Source organism: Xyrauchen texanus, chromosome 33 (genome assembly GCF_025860055.1).
Source record: "Xyrauchen texanus isolate HMW12.3.18 chromosome 33, RBS_HiC_50CHRs, whole genome shotgun sequence".
NCBI classification, from domain to species: domain Eukaryota; kingdom Metazoa; phylum Chordata; class Actinopteri; order Cypriniformes; family Catostomidae; genus Xyrauchen; species Xyrauchen texanus.
In genome coordinates, this window is record NC_068308.1 from 31,295,250 (window position 1) to 31,321,025 (window position 25,776).

The 25,776-nt window shown below is 36.5% G+C and overlaps 1 protein-coding gene across 15 annotated transcripts in view; it reads right to left on the reverse strand.

Annotated features, from left to right (window-relative positions):
- The window catches only part of camk2g1 (calcium/calmodulin-dependent protein kinase (CaM kinase) II gamma 1), a 120,680-nt gene that overhangs the window by 16,650 nt on the left and 78,254 nt on the right, over positions 1 to 25,776 (reverse strand). For 10 of the 15 annotated variants that reach the window (XM_052102368.1, XM_052102359.1, XM_052102367.1 and 7 more), the window contains exons 7-14: positions 24,619 to 24,721; positions 18,089 to 18,172; positions 17,590 to 17,684; positions 12,705 to 12,827; positions 10,659 to 10,742; positions 10,480 to 10,522; positions 9,001 to 9,063; positions 785 to 825 (exon numbers count right to left, since the gene is read on the reverse strand). In XM_052102368.1, the coding sequence (XP_051958328.1) occupies positions 785 to 825; positions 9,001 to 9,063; positions 10,480 to 10,522; positions 10,659 to 10,742; positions 12,705 to 12,827; positions 17,590 to 17,684; positions 18,089 to 18,172; positions 24,619 to 24,721 (636 nt within the window). The remainder of the gene's footprint in view (positions 1 to 784; positions 826 to 9,000; positions 9,064 to 10,479; positions 10,523 to 10,658; positions 10,743 to 12,704; positions 12,828 to 17,589; positions 17,685 to 18,088; positions 18,173 to 24,618; positions 24,722 to 25,776) is intronic. The other 5 variants (XM_052102370.1, XM_052102361.1, XM_052102366.1 and 2 more) reach the window with 1 other exon arrangement.

Below are 25,776 nucleotides of genomic sequence, written 5' to 3' on the forward strand. Positions count from 1 at the left end.
GTTTAATACCCTTATGTCCAGGTTTTGTAAATCAGTGAAATAAGCATTTTTCACTGATTTTTGAAACTGACTTTATTCCAAACAAAACAAATTGTGATTGTCAATTTATCCAGAATCGTGCAGCTCTACATGATATATTTTTCACAATATTGAATCAATACTCTGGATCCCTATATTGATTTTTTGTATTTATTTATGCTTGCATATGCACAACATTTCAATAATGTTTTTAATTACAAGTATGCGCTAGACGGTCATTGCAGTTTTTTTCCAACAGTTTTTCCAGCATCTTGCGCAGGAGTTGGTGTCAGGTAAAAATAGAACGTACATTTTCAAAAGTGCTTCTCAATACACCTGCATTATATGCGTTGTGTTATATGCGGTTAACAGCTTTTCTAGTGCAAGAACACATTCGGTTTGAATGGCCCCTTATAATACCTCATTGGATCCATCATTAATATGGTGTGAAAACTAGATCCGCTCACCCACATTGGGCCACACATGGTTCCTTATTTGGTACTTTTAAGAAACAACATTAGAGAGGGAGACTTCTATGAGCAAAAAGGGCATAAATTACTGCTAAAGTGATGCTTTGCAATACACTTAATCTAAGTGGAACTAAAACTAGAGGAACTAAATTTAAGACCAGTTTACTAGTCATTGGAAAAGCACTCGCAACTGACAGAGACTTTTTAAAAAGTCCTTTGTGAGAGAAAAAGGCTCAAATTTGGGAAAACACTAGGCATTTATTGCAATGTATGTGTAAAAATGCCTTTAGACTTACCTTGACTCCATCAGCCTTTTTGTTGAGTAAACTTTTGCATGCTGCAGGAAACACAGAAAGATTAAATTAGTACATACAGAATGAATGACAAAACCGATACCTTATTTATATCTCTGGGTATTCCAAATAAATCACCTCATAAAACATTTAATAAACTACTGACTAGCCATTTTATCATTTATTAGAATACAGGGCTTGGGAGGCAATGCTGACTTGCATCATTTTTGACCACAGGAGAAATTGTTTATTGATCTTTTCATATCATATCAAATCAAAGTTGAATCCTAATACATTTGTAATCTCAGGAAGATGGAGCAGTACAAAGAATATAATGTGAGAAGGCCTTTTTAAAGGATTAAATAAAATGACTCACTTCAAAAATTGTAAAAACAATTTAAAAATTATTTAAAGGGGTCATATCATGAGGAATCAAATTTCCATTGATTTTTTTTCTTATTCAAATTAATACAGTATATAATCTGTATCTATATACACACACACACACACACACACACACACATATATATTAGATACACATTATATACATATATACCATATATATAACCAACTTTATTTGATTTTTTCTTTTTTTTTTCTTTAAGTTTTATGTATTTAATATTTCATCAGACATCAAATGCTTCCACAATACATGGCAGGGTGCATTATCCTGCTGAAAGAGGCCACGGCCATCAGGGAATACCATCACCATGAAGGGGTGTACCTGGTCTGCAACGGTGTTTAGGTGGGTGGCACATGTCAAATTTACGTCCACCTGAACAGCTCGACCCAGGGTTTCCTAGCAGAACATTGCCAGCGCATTACACTCCCTACACCAGCTTTTCGTCTTCCCACGGTACATCCATGTGCAACCACTTCCCCAGGTAAACGACGCACACGTGCATGGCCATCTACGTGATGTAAAAGAAAACTGGACTGATCAGACCAGGCAAATCAAGGTTTAGTTCCGATGCTCACGTGCCCATTGAAGGTGCTTTAGATGGTGGACAGGGGTCATCATGGGCACTCTGACTGGTCTGCGGCTAAGCAGCCGCATACCCAACAGGGTGTGATGCACTGTGTGTTGTGACACAATCCTCCAGTAACCATCATTTACATTTTCTGTGACTTGTGCCACAGTAGACCTTCTGTTGGTTCAGGCCAGACGGGATAGCCTTAGTTGCCCTTGTGCATCAATGAGCCTTGTGTGCCCAACACCCTGTTGCCAGTTTGTAGTTTGTCCCTCCTCGGACCACTGTCAGTTGGTAGTCGCCACTGCTGACTGGGAGCACCGAACAAGCCTCACTGTTTCAGAGATGCTCTGACCCAGTCGTCAGGCCATAACAATTTGGCCTTTGTCAAAGTCGCTCAGGTCTTTACTCCTGCATTTAATTCATTGACTACGAGAACTGATTGTTCGCTTACCATCTAATCTACACAGACCTTGACATGTGGCCTTGTTAGTAGATGATCAATGTTATTCGCTTCACCTGTGAGTGGTCATAATGTTTTGGCTCATCGGTGTATATATATATATATATATAGTAATTTATGAAAAATGGAAAAGGTGGCTGTATATATATATATATATATATATATATATATATATATATATATATATATAGTAATTTATGAAAAATGGAAAAGGTGGCTGTATATATATATATATATATATATATATATATATATATATATATATATACACTCACCTAAAGGATTATTAGGAACACCTGTTCAATTTCTCATTAATGCAATTATCTAATCAACCAATCACATGGCAGTTGCTTCAATGCATTTAGGGGTGTGGTCCTGGTCAAGACAATCTCCTGAACTCCAAACTGAATGTCAGAATGGGAAAGAAAGGTGATTTAAGCAATTTTGAGCGTGGCATGGTTGTTGGTGCCAGACGGGCCGGTCTGAGTATTTCACAATCTGCTCAGTTACTGGGATTTTTATGCACAACCATTTCTAGGGTTTACAAAGAATGGTGTGAAAAGGGAAAAACATCCAGTATGCGGCAGTCCTGTGGGCGAAAATGCCTTGTTGATGCTAGAGGTCAGAGGAGAATGGGCCGACTGATTCAAGCTGATAGAAGAGCAACTTTGCCTGAAATAAGCACTCGTTACAACCGAGGTATGCAGCAAAGCATTTGTGAAGCCACAACACGCACAACCTTGAGGCGGATGGGCTACAACAGCAGAAGACCCCACCGGGTACCACTCATCTCCACTACAAATAGGAAAAAGATGCTACAATTTGCAAGAGCTCACCCAAATTGGACAGTTGAAGACTGGAAAAATGTTGCCTGGTCTGATGAGTCTCGATTTCTGTTGAGACATTCAGATGGTAGAGTAAGAATTTGGCGTAAACAGAATGAGAACATGGATCCATCCTGCCTTGTTACCACTGTGCAGGCTGGTGGTGGTGGTGTAATGTGTGGGGGATGTTTTCTTGGCACACTTTAGGCCCCTTAGTGCCAATTGGGAATCGTTTAAATGCCACGGCCTACCTGAGCATTGTTTCTGACCATGTCCATCCCTTTATGGCCACCATGTACCCATCCTCTGATGGCTACTTCCAGCAGGATAATGCACCATGTTACAAAGCTCGAATCATTTCAAATTGGTTTCTTGAACATGACAATGAGTTCACTGTACTAAAATGGCCCTCACAGTCACCAGATCTCAACCCAATAGAGCATCTTTGGGATGTGGTGGAACGGGAGCTTCGTGCCCTGGATGTGCATCCCACAAATCTCCATCAACTGCAAGATGCTATCCTATCAATATGGGCCAACATTCCTAAAGAATGCTTTCAGCACCTTGTTGAATCAATGCCATGTAGAATTAAGGCAGTTCTGACGCTGAAAGGGGTCAAACACAGTATTAGTATGGTGTTCCTAATAATCCTTTAGGTGAGTGTATATATATATATATATATATATATATATATATATATATATATATATATATATATATATATATATATATATATATATATATATATATATATATCTTTAAAAAGTATAATATGACCCCTTTAAAATTAACCAAAACCAGACAAATGAATGTATTCTCCATTTGCAGTCGCAGACGTAATAAGGAAAATCATGGCTAATGTATGCAATTGATTTTCCTTGATGCATGACTTATTTCCCCTAGGGCTTTTTTCAGAGGTCTTGAGTCAGTGTAGTGGAAGTGACCTCCGATACACTTCAGAAAATAATCAAATGACTTGTGGGAGGCCTTTACAAACAGTACCCCATTCAAGAACATAAACTTATCAGGTTTCACATTCTGTATTCCTATTAAACACCTTACCTTCCATAAACAAAAGGAAAGGATGGCAAGATTAAGAGGTAAAATATCCATATAGTAGCAGAGAGAAAGAGTTGAAAGATGGCAGGCATTGTGAGAGGTGCTGATGGCGGATGCAATTCACCATACAGTCAGCCATGCAGTGCCAACGACATTAAACCAAGAGTTCCATAATGCAATGCACTGATGAGGGAGTCTTAAAGGGATAGTTGGAATGGTTCACCTAAAAATGAAAATTCTGTCACAGTTTACTCACCTTCATGTCGTTCCCAACTTGTATGACTTACTTTCTTCTGAAGCAAAATTTTAGCCTCAGTCACCACTGACTTTCATTATATGGGAAAAGATGCATAAAATGGTGATTGAGACTAACATTTTGCCGAACATCTCCTTTTGTGTTCCACTGTAGAAAGAAACTCAAAAGGGTTTGTAACAACATAAGGGTGAGTGAATGATGACAGACTTTTTATTTCTGGGTCAACCATACCTTTAAACTAATAATAGTTCAACTATCTCTCACATTTCTACAGTAACTATGTCACAGATTAACAGACTGTAGTGGGGGAAGCTGAGCCAGCAGTTTTAAGTTACACTGCTGAACAATCAAATGGATACAGTCATACATCTATTAAAGCTGATAGGAAATGACATATTCAGATCGACTATTTCAACAAATCTTCAGACAAAATGCAAAAAACTGTTGCAACTACAGTCTCGGTTTATTTAGATAATTAAGCAACACATAATTTAACAGGGGTGTAAAGATGCATTATTCTGATAAAGAAATGTCAATCGATTAAAAACGTATATAATCATTAATAATTTCACAATGTATTATGCATTCATTTCCTATGCTAATTTCTTTACTAATAAAATTGTACAATATTCTTCACCTTATAAGTTGCACAAATGCACCATATCCAGGTTACAAAGCATGTCCTGTATATGTTTAATTGCCCAACCAAATACAGTACATATGTGTCTTTTGTATATTATTCTAAATATTCTAAATCGCACCAGAAAAATCGAATATCGACCATGCATTGCATAGTTTAGTAAAGAACTGCATTTGAATCAAAGCAATGCAAATGTTCACACCCCTATTAAATAATAAGGCTCCAAAAAGGGGACAAGCAGTTCATAAAATCCATTAAAACAGCCATTAAAATATATATATTTTTTGAAAGGAAAATTACATACACCTGTGCAGGCAACAAATGATTAGAGAACTACAGGCAACATAGCTAACATACTATAAGAAATGTTGTATAACATGCCTATTCTTATGAATCTATTTTTCAGTATGTCTTATATAGGTAATATAATGATAAAGCGAGGGATAAACAACAATTGATGCAATGTTAATACTGGCTATTTAGCTGGAAGACTGGCTTTTATGATGAGAGAATGTAACAAGTTATAAGCACTTACTGGTTGTAGCCCAGAACTGATGGAGAGCATTGATTGGACGGCTCCAAAGTATATTAAAGGAATAGTCCAGGTTAAATTACCACAGAACATTATATTGACTCATCCCTCAGATTATAAAAAAAGAATGGAAAACATGTTTACACTCAAACTTTCCATGGAATTTTTCTGTGGTTACTGAAAATGCATAGAAAACTGGCATGTTGTCCACAGTATACATGTACCGCCTAGTAGTAAACTATTCTGAACAGCCTATAAATACAATATCATCCCATCTGCGTTTTAAAAATCTTTTCAGCAAGACAGCAAAGACTTTTCCACAATCCTGAGGGATCAGAGCAGATGTTTAGTGGCTTTGCTTAATAGTTCTCTTCAGTTTCTGCAAATTATGAAGATATCCATAAGTATTCTCCGACACTAACAGCTGCTCATTCACAGCTTGTAGATGGCCTTTGGTAAGTGTGGGACAATTCAAAATGATCAGACCCATTTCACATCTACAACACAAGTGGACACTCCCAAGAGGGCTTGGAACCAGCGATCTCCCTGAGACACTGTCAACGTTTCAACAGCGTCTGTCTGCCCTCCAGGGGGCCTTGTTCCCCGCAGACCACCTGGCACTCACTGGACTCCAGCGCCAGCTACGTCGGGTCTGACGACTGGCAGCAAGCCAACCCCGCTCCTGCCGTCCATGTGGTTAAAACCCCTGCGCTCTCAGCAAAGGGGGAAGGAAGAGTTGAAAGGAGGCAATGGTGGCTTGGCTGGGCTGCACAGGTCTGCTTTAGTTAATGACAAAGGACCAAGCTCGTAGAACATCTAAAACAATGGCTCTCAACTGGTCGTTGTGACCCAAAAATGTGTGTCTCACGTCTGTTCTGATAAGGTCACGGAAGCAAGGAAAAACGCAGTTAGGATAGCAAAAGTAATAGGCTTAGTAACTTTAAAAAAGGAGGATAAATTCCTTCCCATTTCTTTTGTCGTTGATGTCAATAATTTTGACTTGTTCTATTAACAATTTCAGTGTGATAAATCACTTGCTTGCCTTATCTGTGAAATTATTTATCTAATATTACAAATTTGTTGTCATGACAACATTATGCGGGTTAATCCCTGATTCTATAACACTGAAATTATGTTAACACGTCTTATGGCTATACTTTTAAAACAGTTTGCATTTTAATGTTTATGGCCAGCCCCATTTCGCTTCTACCCCAAGTGTCTTAGTGTAAGCGTAATTTTTGTTTTTGGAAGTAAGTAACATTATGCCACCATTTATGCCTATTAAACTTAGTGTGTATTACACCAGGAACATTCCTTTAAAGGAATCTTCCAGGTTCAATACAAGTTAAGCTCAATCGACAGCATTTGTGGTACCACAAACATTTATTTTGACTTGCCCCTCCTTTTTTAAAAAATACAAAATAAAAATCTGAAGTCCATCCTGTGAGACACTTACAAAGGAAGTGAATGGAACCAATCCATAAATGTTAAAATACTCACCGTTTCAAAAGTAAAGCCACAAGACATAAAAAATATGTGTGTTTAAATAACTTTATTGTTAGTGTAAAGTTATAGCCAATTTTACAACTTCGTTGCCATGAAACCATAAAACGACTGTACTAATGAAGATTTTTACATTACAGCTCAAAGTTTCAAAGTGCTTTAATAAAATTATAAGCTTCACATTTCTCCCTTTAAACTCTCTAAAAACTGTCCCCATTCACTGCCATTGTAAGAGGTAAAATATCCTCAACATGCCTCAAAAACTCAATATTTTTATTTATTTATTTATTTTATTTATTAGATATAAAATTTTAAAAAAGTATGGACGGACGAGTATCAACATGGTAATCAACATTATGCAACAAATGCTGTCGATTGAGCAAATCTTGTATTGAACCCAGAATATTCCTTTAAGCAAAAGTCAAGAGTTCGGACAAACTTGTTCATTACAGATTTATTCATTATTTCCTCATGCAAATGAGCTTGCGATTCGCCACAAATGTTTGCCAGAAGTTTGCAGCTCTTCATCGATAGTGGTGAATCTGCAGCAAACCTTTGGCAACAATGAAGAGTTTGCCTCAAAGTTAATCTGCATGTGAAAATGATGAGTGGTGAATTTGCGGCAAGTTTGCCAGAACACTTCGGTTTGTTTTAAGGAAGTTTGCATGACATACCTTTATCCTCAAAAACCATAAACAAATCTACACAAGTTTAAAGAAAATATGACCCATACTACACTAAATAAAGGTTCACTTTAAATGTGCTGACTGTTTTGTCAGGTGAATTACTGGCTGCTGATGTAGTTTATGGAACTATAAATAAATGTCAAGGCTTGTTTTTAAGGACATTTTTGTTCTGTGCGCTCATTTAGGTACTGTGTTGATTAGCCATTTGATGTCTAAAAATCTGCATCCTGAAGTGAAACCAGTTCAGAACCACTGATCTAATGTGTACGGAGTACAGCCATGTGACCAGGGTCCAATATCTTTAGCTAAAACAGACTTGACTCAAATACTACTCAACCCAAAAGCAAATAACACCTTTAAGCTGATCAGCAGGGAAGAAGGAAGCCAGAAATGGGCTGAAGCATTAAACCGAGAGGGGAAGAAAGAGTAAGAGACATAAGTCTCCATGCAGTCGATGATGCATGCCGGCCGATGGTGGGTCTCACCATGGCGATAGTTGACATGAATGCAGCCCGGCAGTATTGCTCAGATTGTTTTGCCTTGAGCTGTTTTTGCGTAAATTAAAGTCTGTTGCAAGATGGAACGAGACATTGTTTGTTCACGGCAGATACATTTACAAGTTTTGAAAGTTAGGCTAAGGCTAAGATACTTTGAATGTCACAGTAATTTCACAAACTGCGAACAAAAACTGATTAAGCCCTAATTACACAAAAAATAAAAAAATGATGGTATTTATTTAAAAATACTTAAAACAAGTTACATTTATGTTTGCCTTTGCAGATTTCTTTTTAATATTATATATATTATAATTACGTTTTTTTTTTTTTTTTTCATTAGCAAATTGTTTTTGGTATTTCTGAGTTTGTTTCAAACAACTTGTAGCGTTACAACAAAGCTAGATGAACATTTAACGGTATATGGTAGCGTGAAAGCAAAGCACCAATAAAAACATGGCTCGGGGGGAAATAACCCATGCTGTTCCAGAAACTCTTAAAGACACATCACCCGAATGCATGACATATATGTCAGAGATGGAAATTTAGCAGGCCACAATCTTCAAAAGTGAGAACTTCTCCAAGACTATATACTGTAGCAGAGGTAATTTATGAGAATGAAGATAAGAGGTAAACCAAATCATTTATGCAAGTGATGGCGGGAGAGGCAGGCTTCTTATTGGCTGCATGCTAACTGGGTAGAGCAGAGGCAGGGCAAGGGATTGAGGCATTGTAGAGAGGGCTCATTGGGTCCCCCTGGTGGTGAGGTGAGGAGATGCACTCTCACATACCTTCCTGTGCAAGAGCAGCAGTGCTTGTGGTGGGAGCAGCAGGGCTGGTATGCTGCCGGCCCACTATTGGACAGAGAGGTGTTGAATTGGGAGAAGCTACAGAAGTTTTTTTAAACCCTCTATTGAAAAAGTGTAAGAAATCAAAGGTAAAGGGATGGTTCACTCAAAAATTAAAACATATTTACTCACCCCTGTATGACGGATTTTCTTTCATTGAACACAACAGGAGATGTTTTAAAGAATTTACTAGTAGCTCTTTTCCATGCAATTACAATCAGTGCTCAAAGTGGCTCAAACTGAGAAAAGTTAGAACCAAATTTCTCTGCAAAAATAACAGCCAAAGATGCCCGTCTACGCATGTTTACATAAAAACAAAACAAAAAATACAACAATGTTGTATTATTCATTATATATAAATTGCTTTGATGCTGTTGATAAAAACGTCTGCAAATTGAATATTTGCAAATTAAATTACTTTCTCCAGAGGGAACCTCAGCCCAGGAGGGCAAAGAGGCAGTGTCTTGGGCCACTGTAGCCAGCCCCTGTGCACGTCCCAGCCCCTGAGTTTCACCATTCGGTCGGGAGTGGGGTGCCCATGTGCATTTTTCAGGCACCAAGTTTTACAAAAAGGACACAAAAACCCCATAAATGTATGATAAAATTAGACCAAATGACTTTTGCATTATATTCCAAATCTTGTGAAGTCATGCGATAGCTTTAAAAGAGGACTTCAATTTGATTTTATTCCTCGCAAAAAGCTATCAAATGAATTCAGAAGACTTGGATTATAGCCCATGAGTCATAAAGACAGCTTCAATGATGCTTGAAAGCTCCAGTCCAATTCAATGTCATTGCATGGAAATGAGCACTCATTACACTTTTCAACATTTCTCCTTTTGTTTTCCATGGAAGTAAGAAAGTCATTTAGGATTGGAATGATATAAGGGTGAGTAAATGATAACAGAATGTAAATTTTTGTGTGAACTATTCCTTTAAATATCAGCATCTACTCCCTATGTAAATGCAACAGGCTCTGCAACCTTGTGCATCAAAGAAAAAAAGACATCTGTGCAAACCTAATGAAAAGCTAAGAATTTCATATTTCGTGCTCTCCTGCTCAGGGAGTATAAAAAGGGCCCACAAGCTCTTTTAAAAAGACAATGACACAAAGGTTATGGATATTCCTTTACTGTAATACTTCAAACTTCTGAAAAAACCTTAACATCTTAAAGAAATCAAGATACAGATTCCCAAAGACACTCATCTTTAATTGCATAAGAAAAAGTGCAAAACTTTATGCTCAATCCTGTCATCAAAGCTCTAGATTCCCAAGTGAACTTCCCCTCCATTTAATATCTGCGCCAGCCTTATATACAAATTTTATACACTTTAAACTGGAGCAAAACTACAACAGGTGGGCCACATTAATCCAGGACTTTGCATTTACCTACCTGATCCCAAGAAAATGAGGGAACTCACCTGAGAAGTTTCTAGACACCAGCATGGTAGTGAGAATGGCGCCCTGAAAAAAAAAAATAAAATACAGAAGAAAAATAGAGTCGTTACTTAATGGCCAATGAATATATTCAGCAATACTAACACAAGGGAAGGCACAGTGGGGGTAGAGAGTTTAAGGGCTCTTCAAACCCATGCCATACCTTTAGTTTTCTGCGGGCATTGAACTTGCGCAAGCACTCCACGGTCTCTTGGCGATGCATCATGGACGCCACAGTGGAACGTTGCTGAAATGGGAGTATGCAAGACAAGAGTAAAATATTGCACATAGGCATTACCAAGGTATTCAACCCAATGTCTCAGAGTCTTTAAAAATGAACCACAGAGGGTTTAAACAACAACACAAACATATTGACTAATTCTGAGAGCTCATTTACTCTGTGTGTAGGGCTGGAATCCACATGAATTAAAAGAATAGTTCACCAAAATGACTTGGTCTCCCTAATGCATTGTTTCGGTGGTACACAAAAGAAGAAATTTCTGAAGAATCATTATACAGTTTTAACACTGCACACTGTTCACAGTGACCAGGGGCACTCCACAAATGACGAAAAAAACAATAAACACACAATAAATGACTAATTAATGTAAAATTAGTCCAGGTGACTCGTGCACAATATTCCAATATTCTGGAACCTTTGTAATGTGTCCGCCCGGAGTCATTACATTGACGGACACATCACAAACAGACATAGCGCCAGAGCCCTTCTACCAAGACAGTCCACAAGCTTAGCATAAAATAGCATAATGCGGCAGTCCCACTGATATTCTATGGGCGGTACTGTCGTAATACTCTACTATGACCTAGCCACAGAGGTTATCTTAGTACATAAAAATCTCTGAAAGCACTTCCCTGTCAGTGATAAAATGATGGAGAAAGGAGCTCCAATCGCTGTTTTATGTACAAACAAGCCCAGATGGGACTAGTAAGGCACATTTTAATTACCACAAAAGCAAGTCAAGTCTTATCTATCACTAAAACGCAGAATGAGACATTATGTTGGAAAATGCTTTTCATAGTGAGTTCAAAGCTTGACGCTGGCATTTATGCACTGACGCGAATCACGAACGCAGCTTCACGATTGCTGTAACAAAGCAGATAGACACATGCTACCGGCAGATTTTTATTGCAGAGGATGAGAGTTTAAGAGATTTAATGCTCATTGAAATGAATATGCTACCTATGTGGAGACTAGTTCTTTCAATTAGTCACACTCCCACTTAAACTGTGGGAAACTTTTAATTTTACTCTAATTGGTGCTATTTTAGTGCATTTCTTGTGAAAGGCTTTATTAGGAAAACCATAATTAAGCATTATATTGTTAAATATGGTTTTGTTTTCTTTCCTAAGATGGAAATACATTTTGACAAGAAAATATGTATAGTGTCAAATTTCGACACTTTCAAAATCTGCTATTAATCACGATTAACTACAAACAATTATGTGATTAATCAGGATTAAAAATTAAAATCGAAGCAAATTATAAGCGAATATGCCGAGTTTAATCCGTACGATATTGGCCACATTTCTGAGACAACTTTTGGGGATCGTTAAATATTTCTCTCATCGTAGAGCAAAATCAAATATAATAATATTTTGAATATAATGTTAATTGTGATCTATTATTTACTTACACCAGAAGCCCTTACACGTGACATCATATCCTGGTCCGTTGCATTGTCTGTTAAGCGTGCTCAAAGCTTAGAGTGACCGCCCCATTTACTCAAGATCTCACAGGGATCACATTATACAATCTGACAAGCAACAATCGTAAAGGACCATAAAAATCATACAGTGTGCACCCAGCTTTATACCTGAGCTTTGGAGGAGTACAAGATTATCAGTGAATAATGACTATCATACACCTTCAGAAGACATGGAATATAGTGCAAAAGTTGTATGGACTAATTTGATTGTGCTTTTCTGGTGTTTTTGCCTTTTTGGAGCTTGACTGTTATGGTCACAATGAGCTGTCATTGTATGGAAAAGAGCTGCATGAAATGTTTTCAAAATGTTCTCCTCTTGTGCTCCACTGAAAAATAACAGCATATGGGTTTGGTGAGATTTTGACAAATGTAATTTATGTGTGGACGTTTCCTTTAAACTCCACAAGGGTTCAGAGCATTCCCAGTGGATTTTTGTTAATCAAGACATAAGGGAAATGTAGTCCTTGGCACAGATAACTTACGCAGACCCATGGATGCTTGAGGGCCTGCTCTGAAGTGATTCTCTTAGCTGGGTTGATGGTCAGCATTTGGTTGATGAGGTTCTTGGCCTCGGGGGTGACCGTGTCCCACTCCGGAGACGGAAACTGTAGGAGCAACAGGACAGAATCATGAGCAAGTGTTATGATGCAATCTATATGCAGCACGAGAATGCCTAGAGCGTTTTTCACACAACACATACAGAGCAGTCTGCCAGAGACTAATGAAATTAAACTTATCACAGAAGCAGCGTACAGGATTCAATGAGTCACGGCAGTGCGTCCACTTGCTCTTGGCCTATTGGCCACGGCTGGTGCTCTAATCATGGTGCTTCCGTATTTCACACCTCATAGCTTCATTGCAGACCATAACAAAGAAGATTGGATTTGTAATTAGACAATAAAAAGCAGTATCTGTATACATGTTGCATCTATGTCGTACAATATCATATCAGGAGATCTTTAATATGGCCATTACGAATCATATGTGTGTTCCAAAAAACCATTGGGCAGGTTCCAAGAAGTATAATTCGTTTGTGCATCAAGATGTGTTGCATCAGCTAAAATGAGTGTGTGGATGGTACTTAGAAACACTGCAGGTGCTCATGAACCCTTACGCACACTAATTGACTTTTTGAGCACTGCAACTACATGTTAATGGTGGGGCGTTTTTTTGCACCGCTGTGAGGTGCTTCAGCAAAGACGAACACTTCTGACTGCAGACGGTGCATCCAAACAGGAGCACGTGGCTGGAAGGCGGAGAAAGACAGAATATAGTTACAGAGGAAGAGACACTACTACACCTTATTGATTGTGGTCACATGACAAGACTGCAAGAGTGCAAAGGGGAGCAAGTTTTCTAAGCCACTAAGCTCATACTATGGCTTCCCAATTTTGGTTCTGCTGCTAATAAGGTGAACTAGGTGGCATATGCCGCACGAGGGTAGAAATGTGTGATCTGGTACAGACTTTGCCACACTGTTTATAATGCAGTAGGTTTGTTTGTTTGTTCAGCTCTTAGTGGGCAGGACTGTTTACATGTGAGAGCGATGAAGATACACGGAGTAATGTGAAAATGCAGAGCAGGACGTACCCCAGACAAGCCAAGAACACCATATAATTAAGGGGTGTTGTAAGGCAAAGTACATAAAGCATTGAATTTACTTGTTTAATTTTGCCATACTTTATCTTCTATTACGTGGCATTAATTAAGTGATCATTACTATGATGGGGTTTAGAGCAAATGGCAAAGCGAAAATAATATTTGCTGTGGTTTCCCATTCAGTGGTATAGACGTTTACCCTCCTACAATTTATCATTCTGTTACAAACCTGGAAATGGGAAAAGAGTCAATTTAGCAGAGACAGGCCACTTGGAATGAGAATCACAGGAATGAGAGAACTTGGAACGCCCAACCAAGACACTCAAGCACCCAACGGTCAATGGATGTAGAAAGGATGTCCCGCCTTACAGGTAAAAAAGTCAATCCACTTTTAGATACAGACATCGCTATGGAACGTCAATCAACTTGAGAACACGCACGCACATTAGCTACACAAGCTGGGAAAATGTAATTCCTTTAAGAGTAATCTATGGTAAAGAATCACAATTTAATATACAAGTGTTGTCAGATTTAAGGCTGCTGATTTGAAATATGTTATTTGATCATAATATTGACCCACCCTTTTGGAGATTTCTGTGTTTTCTCCATTCAAGTAGATAGGAGCTTCACTTGTATGCCCCTTGTTTACATTGCAAATATTGTAGAAATTCCATTCTGTACCACAGAAGCAGTAGGGGTTGGGTGCCATTTATTTTGAGTAAAATTACTTTTCTTTTGTTTTTGGTAAGTAGGGAGTTAGGTTAGAATTTGTACTCATTACTATTATTCTTTGCTAGTTAGTGTCCATAGGTGAAGTTAGTTCTCAATTTTATTTATGTCTCGACCCTAGACCGAGGTCATAACAGTTAATAATAATAATAATCGTATATTTTGTTTTGCGTCAATAAACGTACAAATAAAAAGAAACAAAATATTTAACTGGATTATCCAAATATAGGCACTACGATATGGCGATTAAAAAAAATCTACCATTATTTAATTGAAAATTAAGCAAAAATATACTGTAAAAAAAAAGAAGGAAAAAAATACTGTTGAATTTACGGTAAAAACTGGCAGCTGTGGTTGCCAGAAATTCACTGTAAAAAAAATACGGTAACCACGTTTCAGGCTTTACGGGATGCAATTACGGTGCATTACCATTTTTATTATTAAATGATAAACGTGACAACATTTACCTTATGAAACTATAAAAAGCTGCCTTTATAATGCATTGTTAAACACTGTAGTAATTACGGAAGAGCACATGATGACATGAAGTTCATCAGTAGTGGCCCTTCCCGAGACAGTGCTCAGTGTCACTCACACAAACAGTAAACACTATCAAGGTAACATATGTGAAATTAAAATAATGCAATCAACATTAAATCAACTACATAACATATACTGTAACACAGAACACACCAAAGCACATAACTGATATTAAAAATAAGAAACATACCTATTCCCATAAAATATAATGAAATGTCATGGGTAACGCAGGGAATTCTGGGAATTGCCAGTTTTTGTTTTTACTTCAATTTTAACAATAACTTACTGTAAAAAGTACATGTACTCTCTTAAGTAAATAAATTGTTAATGTTAATTATATGGAATATCAAAAAAAATTTAATTGACAACATTTTACCATGTATTGTCTTTTTAAATATATTAAGGTTATTTTAAGGTAACTGCCCATTAACCGATAAATTTTTTTACAGTCTTTTACTATTAAAATCCGAAAGTTTTTTTTTCCAGTTCTGCCCACAAATAGTCTCAAAACAGATTGAGGTCAAAGCCTTGTGATGGCCACTCCAATACCTTGACTTTGTTTTCCTTAAGCCATTTTGCCACAATTCTGGAGGTATGCTTGGTGTTATTGTCCATTTGGAAGACCAATTTGAAACCAAGCTTTAACTTCCTGGCTGATGCCTTGAGATGTTGCTTCAATATATCCAAATAATTTTCCTTCCTCATGATGCCATCTATTTTGTTAAGTGCACCAGTCCCTCCTGCAGCAAATCACCCCCACAACATGATGCTGCCACCCCATGCTTCACAGTTGGGATGGTGTTCTTTGGCTTGAAAGCCTCGCCCTTTTTCCTCCAATCATAACGATGGTCATTATGGCCAAACAGTTAAATATTTATTGATAACTAAATAATTATTTCATCATTATATATTTAATTATTGTAAAAAAAAAAAAAAAAAAAAAAAAGCAGTCCAAAGAGGAAGGCCAAATAAAGACAATCAAGATATAAAAAAATACATATTATTTTAAATATAGCCTAATAGTTTTGTAGCAGCTCACATTGTTTATGTCATGTTTTACTGGTTTTCAGCATCTTGCACATAAACGATGCAAAAAAAGTGGTATTTCAAGCTTGAATTTATCAGTTTATTAAAAAAAAATGTATTACAGCATACGTACGGTCAGAAACATGATTAAGCATTAAATCAACAGCCTTAGTATACACTGTTTTTGTGTTATAAAACTACTCATATCACCCCGTCTTAGGTTAACGGCCCAGGCCTACCAATCACTCAGTGACCACCAAAACCCCCTCCAACAAACATTGAAAAAAGTACCTTTGCTCCATTTTCAAAAGGCCACAGGAGTCACATCATCTCTTACCTTTTATTTGTCACATCATTTTTTATTAAATTAACACCACTCAAGGGCACTCACTCACTCACTCCATGTCCTGCCACATAAGTCCGACTACCTAAGAGTGTTATATGACTACAAATTGTAATACAATACATAGACACAGACACACACACACACAAATGCAAACAAATAAGCACACAAATTCTAGGGCAAGGCAGTTGTTTCTAAGCAGAGTACATCTCTCTGCAATGCGACAGGGAGGGCCTGACATAATCAATAACACCAGTAAGTACCAGTAGCATGAAATCACACACAATAAGAAATTAACCAGACAGTGGGACCGCATTGAGCATCTGTTGCAATCATAATTCTTCACTTTCTGCAAAAAAAAAGACTAAGTAATGCTAAAACAATTATAAACACCATAAAATCATATTCTAAATGAATATCTTTGTTTTGTTTTCTGATAAAAATATCATCCCAATAAACATCCTCAAAACAAGTTAAATTCTGTGAATAAGTCAAATTGGGTATATTGAGGTTTTGGTAGATATTTTTCACGTGTTTTTTTTATTTGTTTATGCTAAAAAAAAAAAAATAAAAAAAAAAAATTTTTTAAATGTGCTTAAGTTTACAAAAATAAAATATTTTATATTTATCTAGAATATTACTTATATAATCTAGAATATTACTTATATCCGAGAGATATTCTTTGAAAATAAGTCTTAATATCATAAAGTTGTAATATTTCTTGTTTCATGTTTAGATACTTTTACTGAAAAATCAGACAGTTACTCATTCTTTTTTTTTTTTCTTTATCCCTTTTTCGTATCTCTCTTGGCCTATTACTGCCTTCAAATTAATTTTGTGAAATGTATGTCTCTTGAATTTTATTCCAAGTGATTTCACAAATATTCACATTAAGTTTTTACGGGATCCTGCTGGGAAAATCCAGTGAACTTCTAAAGGATGTAGAGAATATGTGTAGTCTTAAATTACACAAGCCCCACTGGACTGATTTATGAAACAGATTAGAAAGTTCACAGAGACTGGACCAATTAGATTAAGTGGATTTTGGAGTGGCTAGACTGAACTCTCACAGGTAAAGGCCAATAAGAGAGCAAGACAGAGTGGCACCACTGGCAGACAGCTTTACTTACATCATAAGCTCCTGCCTTGATCTGCTGGTATAACTTGTGCTGATCTTCATCCCAAAATGGAGGGTAACCAACAAGTAGAATGTACAGGATTACACCTGAGGAGGAAAGAAAGATAGAAAGGTACATGGAAGAATCAGGGAAAGAAATAAACGACTATAAAGCGTTGTTCAAACTGACAACAATTTTCAGACAAGAGTCATATATTTTTAATTAGTTGGCGAATTCAGGCGACACAATGCCACCATCTCTCTGACAGTGTGATCGCTTTAACTTAACACCTCTAACTAGCCATGATGAATTTCCAATAATTTGGGTATTTGCATTTTTTGTGCTCAATAAAAGTCAAATATTGAATGAGGCGAAAAAATCATGGCCAATTAGAACATATTTGATGTTCAAATTAAAGTGAAAAACACAAATATGAGCATAATTCTGGAAAAAAAAGCTTGTTGGATTCAAAAGACTCTGATAACGATTAAGGACTTTCTTCAAGACTCACCACAGGCCCAAATATCCACAGGTTTGCCATAAGGGTCCTTCCTCAAGACCTCGGGAGAAAGATAACCAGGTGTGCCTGCAAAACCTGGGACAAAACAACAAACAAGTTTAAATCCAACAGCTCTCTGCCCATTCTGTACTATGAGAACAACAAGCTGTGTGTGTGTGTTTGGGTGGTTTGAGGACTTTTTTGGGTTACAAACTGGTCATTACAAGGGTATTATGCTATAAATGTGGTTTATAAGGACATTTCTAGTGTCCCCATAATTAAAATTGCTTAAAAAAAATACTAAACAATGTTTTTTGAAAATGTAAAATGCCGAAAGTTCGTCCATTCATATAACTTGTACACATGCATTTATCTCCATTATTCCAGCATCAATGTTTTGTTCTTTTCCTTAGAGCAAACTCTGCATAAATCAGATGATTACCTATTAAAGGTATAGATCACCCAAAAATGAAACTTCTCTAATCATTTATTCACCCTCATGCTATCCCAGATGTTTATGACTTACTTTCTTCTGCAGGACACGAAGAAAGATTTTCAGAAGAATATCTCAGCACTGTAGGCCCTTACAAACAGGATCTGAAACTTTGAAGCTCCAAAAAGCACATAAAGGTAGCATAAAGTAATCCATATGTCTCCACTGGTTAAATCCATAACTTCAGAAGTGATATGATAAATGACAAACATTTAAGTCCTTTTTTTATTACTATATATCTCCACTTTCAAACAGCCCTCCTAATAGTTTTCTTCTTTTGCTTTCAGCGATTCACAATCTTCATGCATATTGCCACCTACTGGGCAGGGAGGAGACTTTATAGTAAAAAAGGACTTAAATATTGATCTCCTTCTCACCCACACCGGTCATATCGCATCTGAAGATATGGAGTCTAACCACTGGAGACATAGAGTTTACTTTTAAGCTGCCTTTGAGTGCTTTTTGGAGCTTCAAAGTTTCAGATCCTGTTTGTAAGGGCCTACAGAGTTGAGATATTCTTCTAAAATGTATATTCTTCTGGTGTTCAGCAGAAGAAAGAAAGTCATACACATCTGGTATGGCATGAGGGTGCGTAAATGATCAGACAATTTATTTTTTTGGGTGATCCCTTAACTTCAAGATCAGGGGTCTTAAACAGGGGTTATTTAACCCCTAGAGGGACCGCCAATCAAAGATTCTAAAACCATTTATTTATTTTTGCAATAATGAAAACGTGTTACACAAAAATGTAATTATTAATATATTATAACACTAAAAATGTTAATGTAATGTACAAATATGACACTGGACATCAATAATGATTATTTTAATAGTTTTGCAATATAAGCATCACAACAAAAGTATGTAGAGTGTATGAAACTTTATGTGCCCATCGAGTGTAATATTTAAGCAAAAACACAGGAGAGGTCATGATATATATTGTTTTTATTGGATGGTTATTTTTTCTGCATTCTGTATTTGACAGTTTATAATTTTATTATCATAATGATGTCTAATCAAATGAATTTACATTTTTCAGCATAACATTGCATTATATTTTATCAAATGAAGTGCTTTTATTCAACATCCTCACAGCACAATCCGAAACCTAACTGAAGATATTTTAATGAAGTGCTGCACAACAGTAAATCACAGATGTGAGATATTGCTTTAACAAATTATTAATACTATTACCATTATTATTTAATTATTGGTAACGTTACATTACTATACAGTAGTAATATATTGTTGTCGTCTTTTTTCGCCATTTCACACATCCATTCAAGTTTTATTTTAATTTGTTGTTGTGTTTTTGACAATAGTTTTCCATCTCTGAAGAAGCAGTTCGGTACACGGCCTAGTGTGAAAATTAAACCCTGTATGTGCTGTGCGCTTCAGAGTGCTCTGCTTTCTGTCATCTACACGAACACAGCGTGCATGATGATAACGATTGAGGTGTTTTTAGGGTATGAGCGGTCGACTTCACGCATTCATTTTGAAGCACGCAGCACATGCAGATGATATATTTCTTGAATGAAATCGCAGAATTGTGCAATTTAATAACTGCACTAGGACATATCCTGATTTTATTGTGATTGTGCATTTACATATTCATTTTTGCTCCAAAACCTGCATCTCAAAATCCTTGAAATTCTGCATTTTATAGCTAATGCCATTTTTATAACTGGATTTAGTGATTCAGTCCATGTTTTCCGCACTGTGGAAATCATAGGGCCCTACATGTTGTAACTGCGGCATATGCGAACTCCGATCATTGAATTATTCAAAATAATTCACATCCTGAGGTCTAAAGGGCACATTACCATGCTAGCACCTCTGGATGTGAATTATTGTAATTTGAGGGGCTTTCTCAGCAAATATTTGTATATGCGATTAATTAGGCTGTCAGACAGTCGTCATTGCATTTGCATTTATATTTATGCATTTGGCAGACTCTTTATCCAAAGCGACATACAGTGCACTCAGGGACAATCCCCCCGGAGCAACCTGGAGTTAAGTGCCTTGCTCAAGGACACAATGGTGGTGGCTGTGGGGATCGAAACAGTGACCTTCTGATTACCGGTTATCTGCTGTAGCACACTACACCACCACCACTCCAATAGTTTACAACTATTGCGTAAAAAGTTTACAACACAAACGTTTTTGTAGTTAGCACTACAGCAATGTTAGAATGCAAAAATCATATTTTGTACTGTATCAAAACTTTCATCAGAATAAGATGAGAGGACAGCAGATGAGCACAGAATTTACGGGACAGGGCTTCGTTCATGAGAGTCAACCATTGATATTTTCACAATGCACAGCCGCTGGCAGAGACAAAATGATAGGAATTTGTGTATTTTCCACCTATCCCAAATCCTGATCGTTACCATGTTTTTGAACATGTAGCAAAATCATTATTAGCGACACAGTCGTATCATACTAAAATATTTTCCAGAATAAATAATTATTTTCCAGGACTTTTATGCATTTTTTTCCATTTTCCATGACTGCAAAACTACATTTTAAAAATTCCAGGTTTTCCAGGACATATGGGAACCTTGTAAATGCATTAAAATTGTACTATATTAATGTTATTATAGGCCAGGCTTAAAAATGCAACACTTTACAATCAAAACCAAACACATTTTTCTCTTTATTTTATTTTTGCATTAAACAAAACAAAATTATACAATACATAACAGGGGGTCCCTTCTTCCTTCTCCCCCCCCCCATCTCCCTATTCACCAAGTGGCACTTGGCTTTAAAAATGTTGAAGACCTCTCTATTCATCAGTTTAAACTACTGAGGCAGCAGAAATAACAGAAGCCAGCAGAGGGCCACAGGCCCCGAGAGAACCCTGTCTGATGCTCTCCTGAGTGATTTATGCAGTAAAGACAGGACATTATCCCATGCGGCAAAAGGCCTTTTACACACAGACAGGAAATATGTGTGAAAGCAAACATGAAATGGGTTAAGATTGCCATTTAGCATGGCAAGCAAATAAGCCTATACAGACATTCCAATCCCATTTAGACCAGAGGTAATGGAGCGGAAAATGTCCGAACATCCTTTTAAGATAAACTGAAAGAACATTACGAGAGAGAATCAGCACACGTGTGTGTGTGTGCTTGTTTGGCTATACTTGTTTTAAACGACCTCACAAATATAGTAAATCTTCTTAAAGCTTGTCATGATCCTGCTATTTTGTTCTGGTTTTATTCATTATGTATCAGCATTGTGACTACCTCCTCCACCTCTCTCTCAGGTTGTCCATGTGCTTTTGTTTTCCTCCTTCCCTCGTGTTTCCCACAGGTGTTGCTCAGCAGCGCAATCAGCATTGTCATGGCAGCGCTGATTCGTGCTGCTTGTGATTACTGGCAGAATCTGTGTTCAATCTTCCCTTCCTCTTTATAGTCTCTCCTTTGTCTCCCCTGTTAGATCGTTGTGTTATGTTCTCCAGTTCCGGTCGTGTTGTTTGTATCCTGTCCTGTTATCCAGTCGGATTGTTCTCAGTTCCTTTTGTTTAGTTTTTTCTCCCTAGTTTTTTGTTTCAATAAAACACCTTTCATTGCTAAAAAAACTGACACGTGAGGACGGCCAACACCAATAAAGAAGAATAAATGTTATAAAGAATTTTTAAAAATCATAAATAGGTCAAACAATGTCTAATTTGCAAACATCATTATTACTGTTATATAGTTTTTAAAACGCCATAAAAGTGCGTCACCTTGTGCGTCAATAAAAAAAAGTTACTCAAATGTCCATAGAGGAGAAAAATGACTGCGTCAAAAAACTACCATAATAATATAATATATATTAATAATTTTCTACCAACACCAGTCCTGATCATAACTACTAAATATTGATACATTTTCAGGACTTTAACCCTTTAAATGTCTGTTTGTTTATACAAGGACACTGTTGTTTTTTTACACACATACACATTTCTCAATACACACATAAAAAACACACTTTGACATCCATACCAAACACATACACACAATTTTAGCTGCATCATTTATTTAATTGGCCTGCAGTGCTCTATAATACAGCAAACAGAAAATAGGAAAAAAGCATGTATTTGCTCCATAGGCTAAACATGAGAAAAATGACTCCATCTGGTGTAAAATATAAAACAAATATAAATTGGTCCTAAATACTTACATTGATGGACTTACAGACTTTGAGGTTGATTTGACTTTGAACTTCTGTACCTAGTAACAACCAGGGTTATTATAGTTTATTTTGATTTCTATTTTATATTCAATTAGTAATTTCATTTTTTCACACTTTGTCTTTAAGCTTTTGTTTTCTCACTGTTATCTAGTTTTAGTTTAGATTTTATTTTATTTTTAGTATTGCATGTCTGCTAAAGCATTTACTGATATAATTTAAATTGTCTTAAGTCATTACATTTCTTAGGGCAGTCTTGTGTTACCTCTTATCTAGTGGCAGTTTCATGTTTAAATAAGGTAGATTGTAAATGTTTCAAATTTTATAACATGGGGTGAAAACGGGACAGGTAAGCTTGATCCCTATATCCATATGTATATCCTTAAATGGTTAAAAATCCTTAATAAACTAATCTTTAGGAAGTAAACAATTCACTTTTTGATGTTTTAAACTGATAATTTTTCATCAGGATGTGTGGCACAGCCCATTTCTTCAGCCATTTCAAGATATTTTCTATAGAATAATTTTTCTCTGTCCCAGTTAACCAATACTGCCTAAAAAAAACTGGGATTTAGTCAAAAGAGGGCCTTCAATTACACTGAAGAAAAAAAAAGATTTGTTGGCTCAACAACCATAACGTAAGAGAATAAATATATTTTATTAATAAACGTACATATTTATGAATGTTTATGCTTTACTTAATTTGCATTGATATGTACAACACAAAATATTAATTATAAGGGGAACTTAGAGTGAGACATATAGTCAAACAATAACTGAGTTCCTTGAGCCTATACTGTAAGATCTTTGGCTAAAAAATCCCTAAAATTAATATTTTAAGTACTATTAACTCAAACGATGAAGTACGGAACTGAGGATGTGGGAAACACCCATAATACCCTTGCACTTGAATAATTTAAGCATGTTTGTTTGGTCAAAAGGAACTTATTGGGGCATTTAATTAGTTGTTATAAAGAATTTATAGAGATTGTAGCTCTTTTTAATATTATTGATGTTGTTTAACTGTAATTAGTTGTTTTTTGTAAAGTCACCATTATGGCGATTAGTATTGCCTTTGGTCAAGTTTAGATCCTGTTCAATCCATGTAATTATTCCTTGCTCGTGTGAGTGTGTGTAGCTGAATTGCAGCTTAATCTCACTTTTTGGGGATTCAATTGTTTATTGATCTCAGTCATTATTTTCTTTAAAGCCAATTAAATTAGCCAATAATTCAAAAGTTAATTTGAAACACTGTGCTGTTAGTTGTTCAATCGTATTCGTGTGCCATGCCTTTTTAAGTAGAATGAACTGATATATTTGTGAATATATAACAAAGGTTTTCTTGTTATGCTGACATAAAATGAACATAAGTTGAATTTACTTTAAAAAACATGATGCAAAAATGCTACATATATATTTTAAGTAAATCCAACACAATTATTTTTCCCCCGGTGTAGTTTTGTAGTAATGAAAACAAATTTTTATTTCATTTCAGTTTTTTCCAGTCATTTCAGTTTTTTCCAGTCATTTCAGTTAATGAACAGGTTTTCATTTAGTTTTTCACCTTTTTTTTTCATAAAGATAGCGACCACACAGAATAAACTAGAAACCACCTCGCAATGCCATTTGAACCAGTGAAAACGTGTTGGCAACCATATAGAAACACTAAAAACCACTCTGATCACCATAGAAACCATCCAGAACACCCTAGTAACCTTATAGCAACCACTCTAAATAACTTAGCTTTCCTCTGGGCATTGCCTTGTGGTTGCTATGGCAAATAATATAGCAAAATCAGTCTCTGGGAGGTCCTTACAAGAATAAATCTTCAAGTCTGTGTATGTTTTTGATGTATAGTCAGAAAGGTGTTTACCAAACCAGGCCTGCTGGTCTCCCTGCACCTCGATGGCCAGCCCAAAATCAGCCAGTTTCACCGCTGCTCCTTTCATCTTACTGGCCAACAGCAAGTTCTCAGGCTGAGGAGGAATCCAAAGGATACATTTAACAAAGCACTCACATCTTCATTCGACTCAAAACATTCCAAACGAAGGATTTTACAGGATTGAAAGTGACCTTTGCCCTGTTATTGTTATATTCTGCCTAACATCTCATTTTGTATTTAACAGAAGAAAGTCATACAGGTTTGAAAACAACATGAGGATGAGCAAATTATGATTTGTGGGTGAACTACTCTTTAATATCTGGGAGCTTCAAAAACAAAACCTAGTGAATATGCCCAAAAAGAAATATGTAGGCACCATCCTTGATTTTAAATAGTAACATATAGGTTTAAAGTTGAGAGTCAAATACACAATTTAACATGCTTGATTAATTGGTGCTCACAAGCTTTCCATTGCTCAGATTTCAATTCAAGTACAGCATTTAAATTCAGGTGTTATGAGGATGCATGGAAATGTATGCCCATAGGTGTGAATCTCTCATTGTCCCTCGTTCAACACACAGACTACAAATGAGGAACGGTGAGACGCCCGGTGACCCCACCCACATGCCTCAGTCTCTCAGGCAATACCAGCAACAGTTGTCATATCACGTTCTTCGCTATGGCAACCAGCCTGGGCACATTTGTGCTGCTCAGCATTGTGATCACATACACATGGGGATGGGCAGTGTATGTGACTAAAGCACAATAGGAGGACATGATAAATCTGTGTCTGTGTGCATGCATTATTAAAGACTCTGGCATTGCCATGGCAACACATATAGATGCTCATTTAAAACATAAAAAAAAAAAGACACAAAGCAAAGAGTATGTGGATATAATACAAAAAGCAGCAAGTGGTGTTTATTATTTAGTGTTTGATTCATATGGTAATATTGTGAATTGTTTAACTAGCAAGTTATTTTCAAAGCAGGGAGTATTAATTTAAACAGAGATAATCCTGTCATAATGCAAGTGTTTATAATATGTATTGGAGCATTCCGGTAGGGATGTGAAAACATCAATATTTTCAAATTAATTTTTTTCAGTATTTGCATGTAAGTTCTTGCATTAAAATATAACTACCGGTAG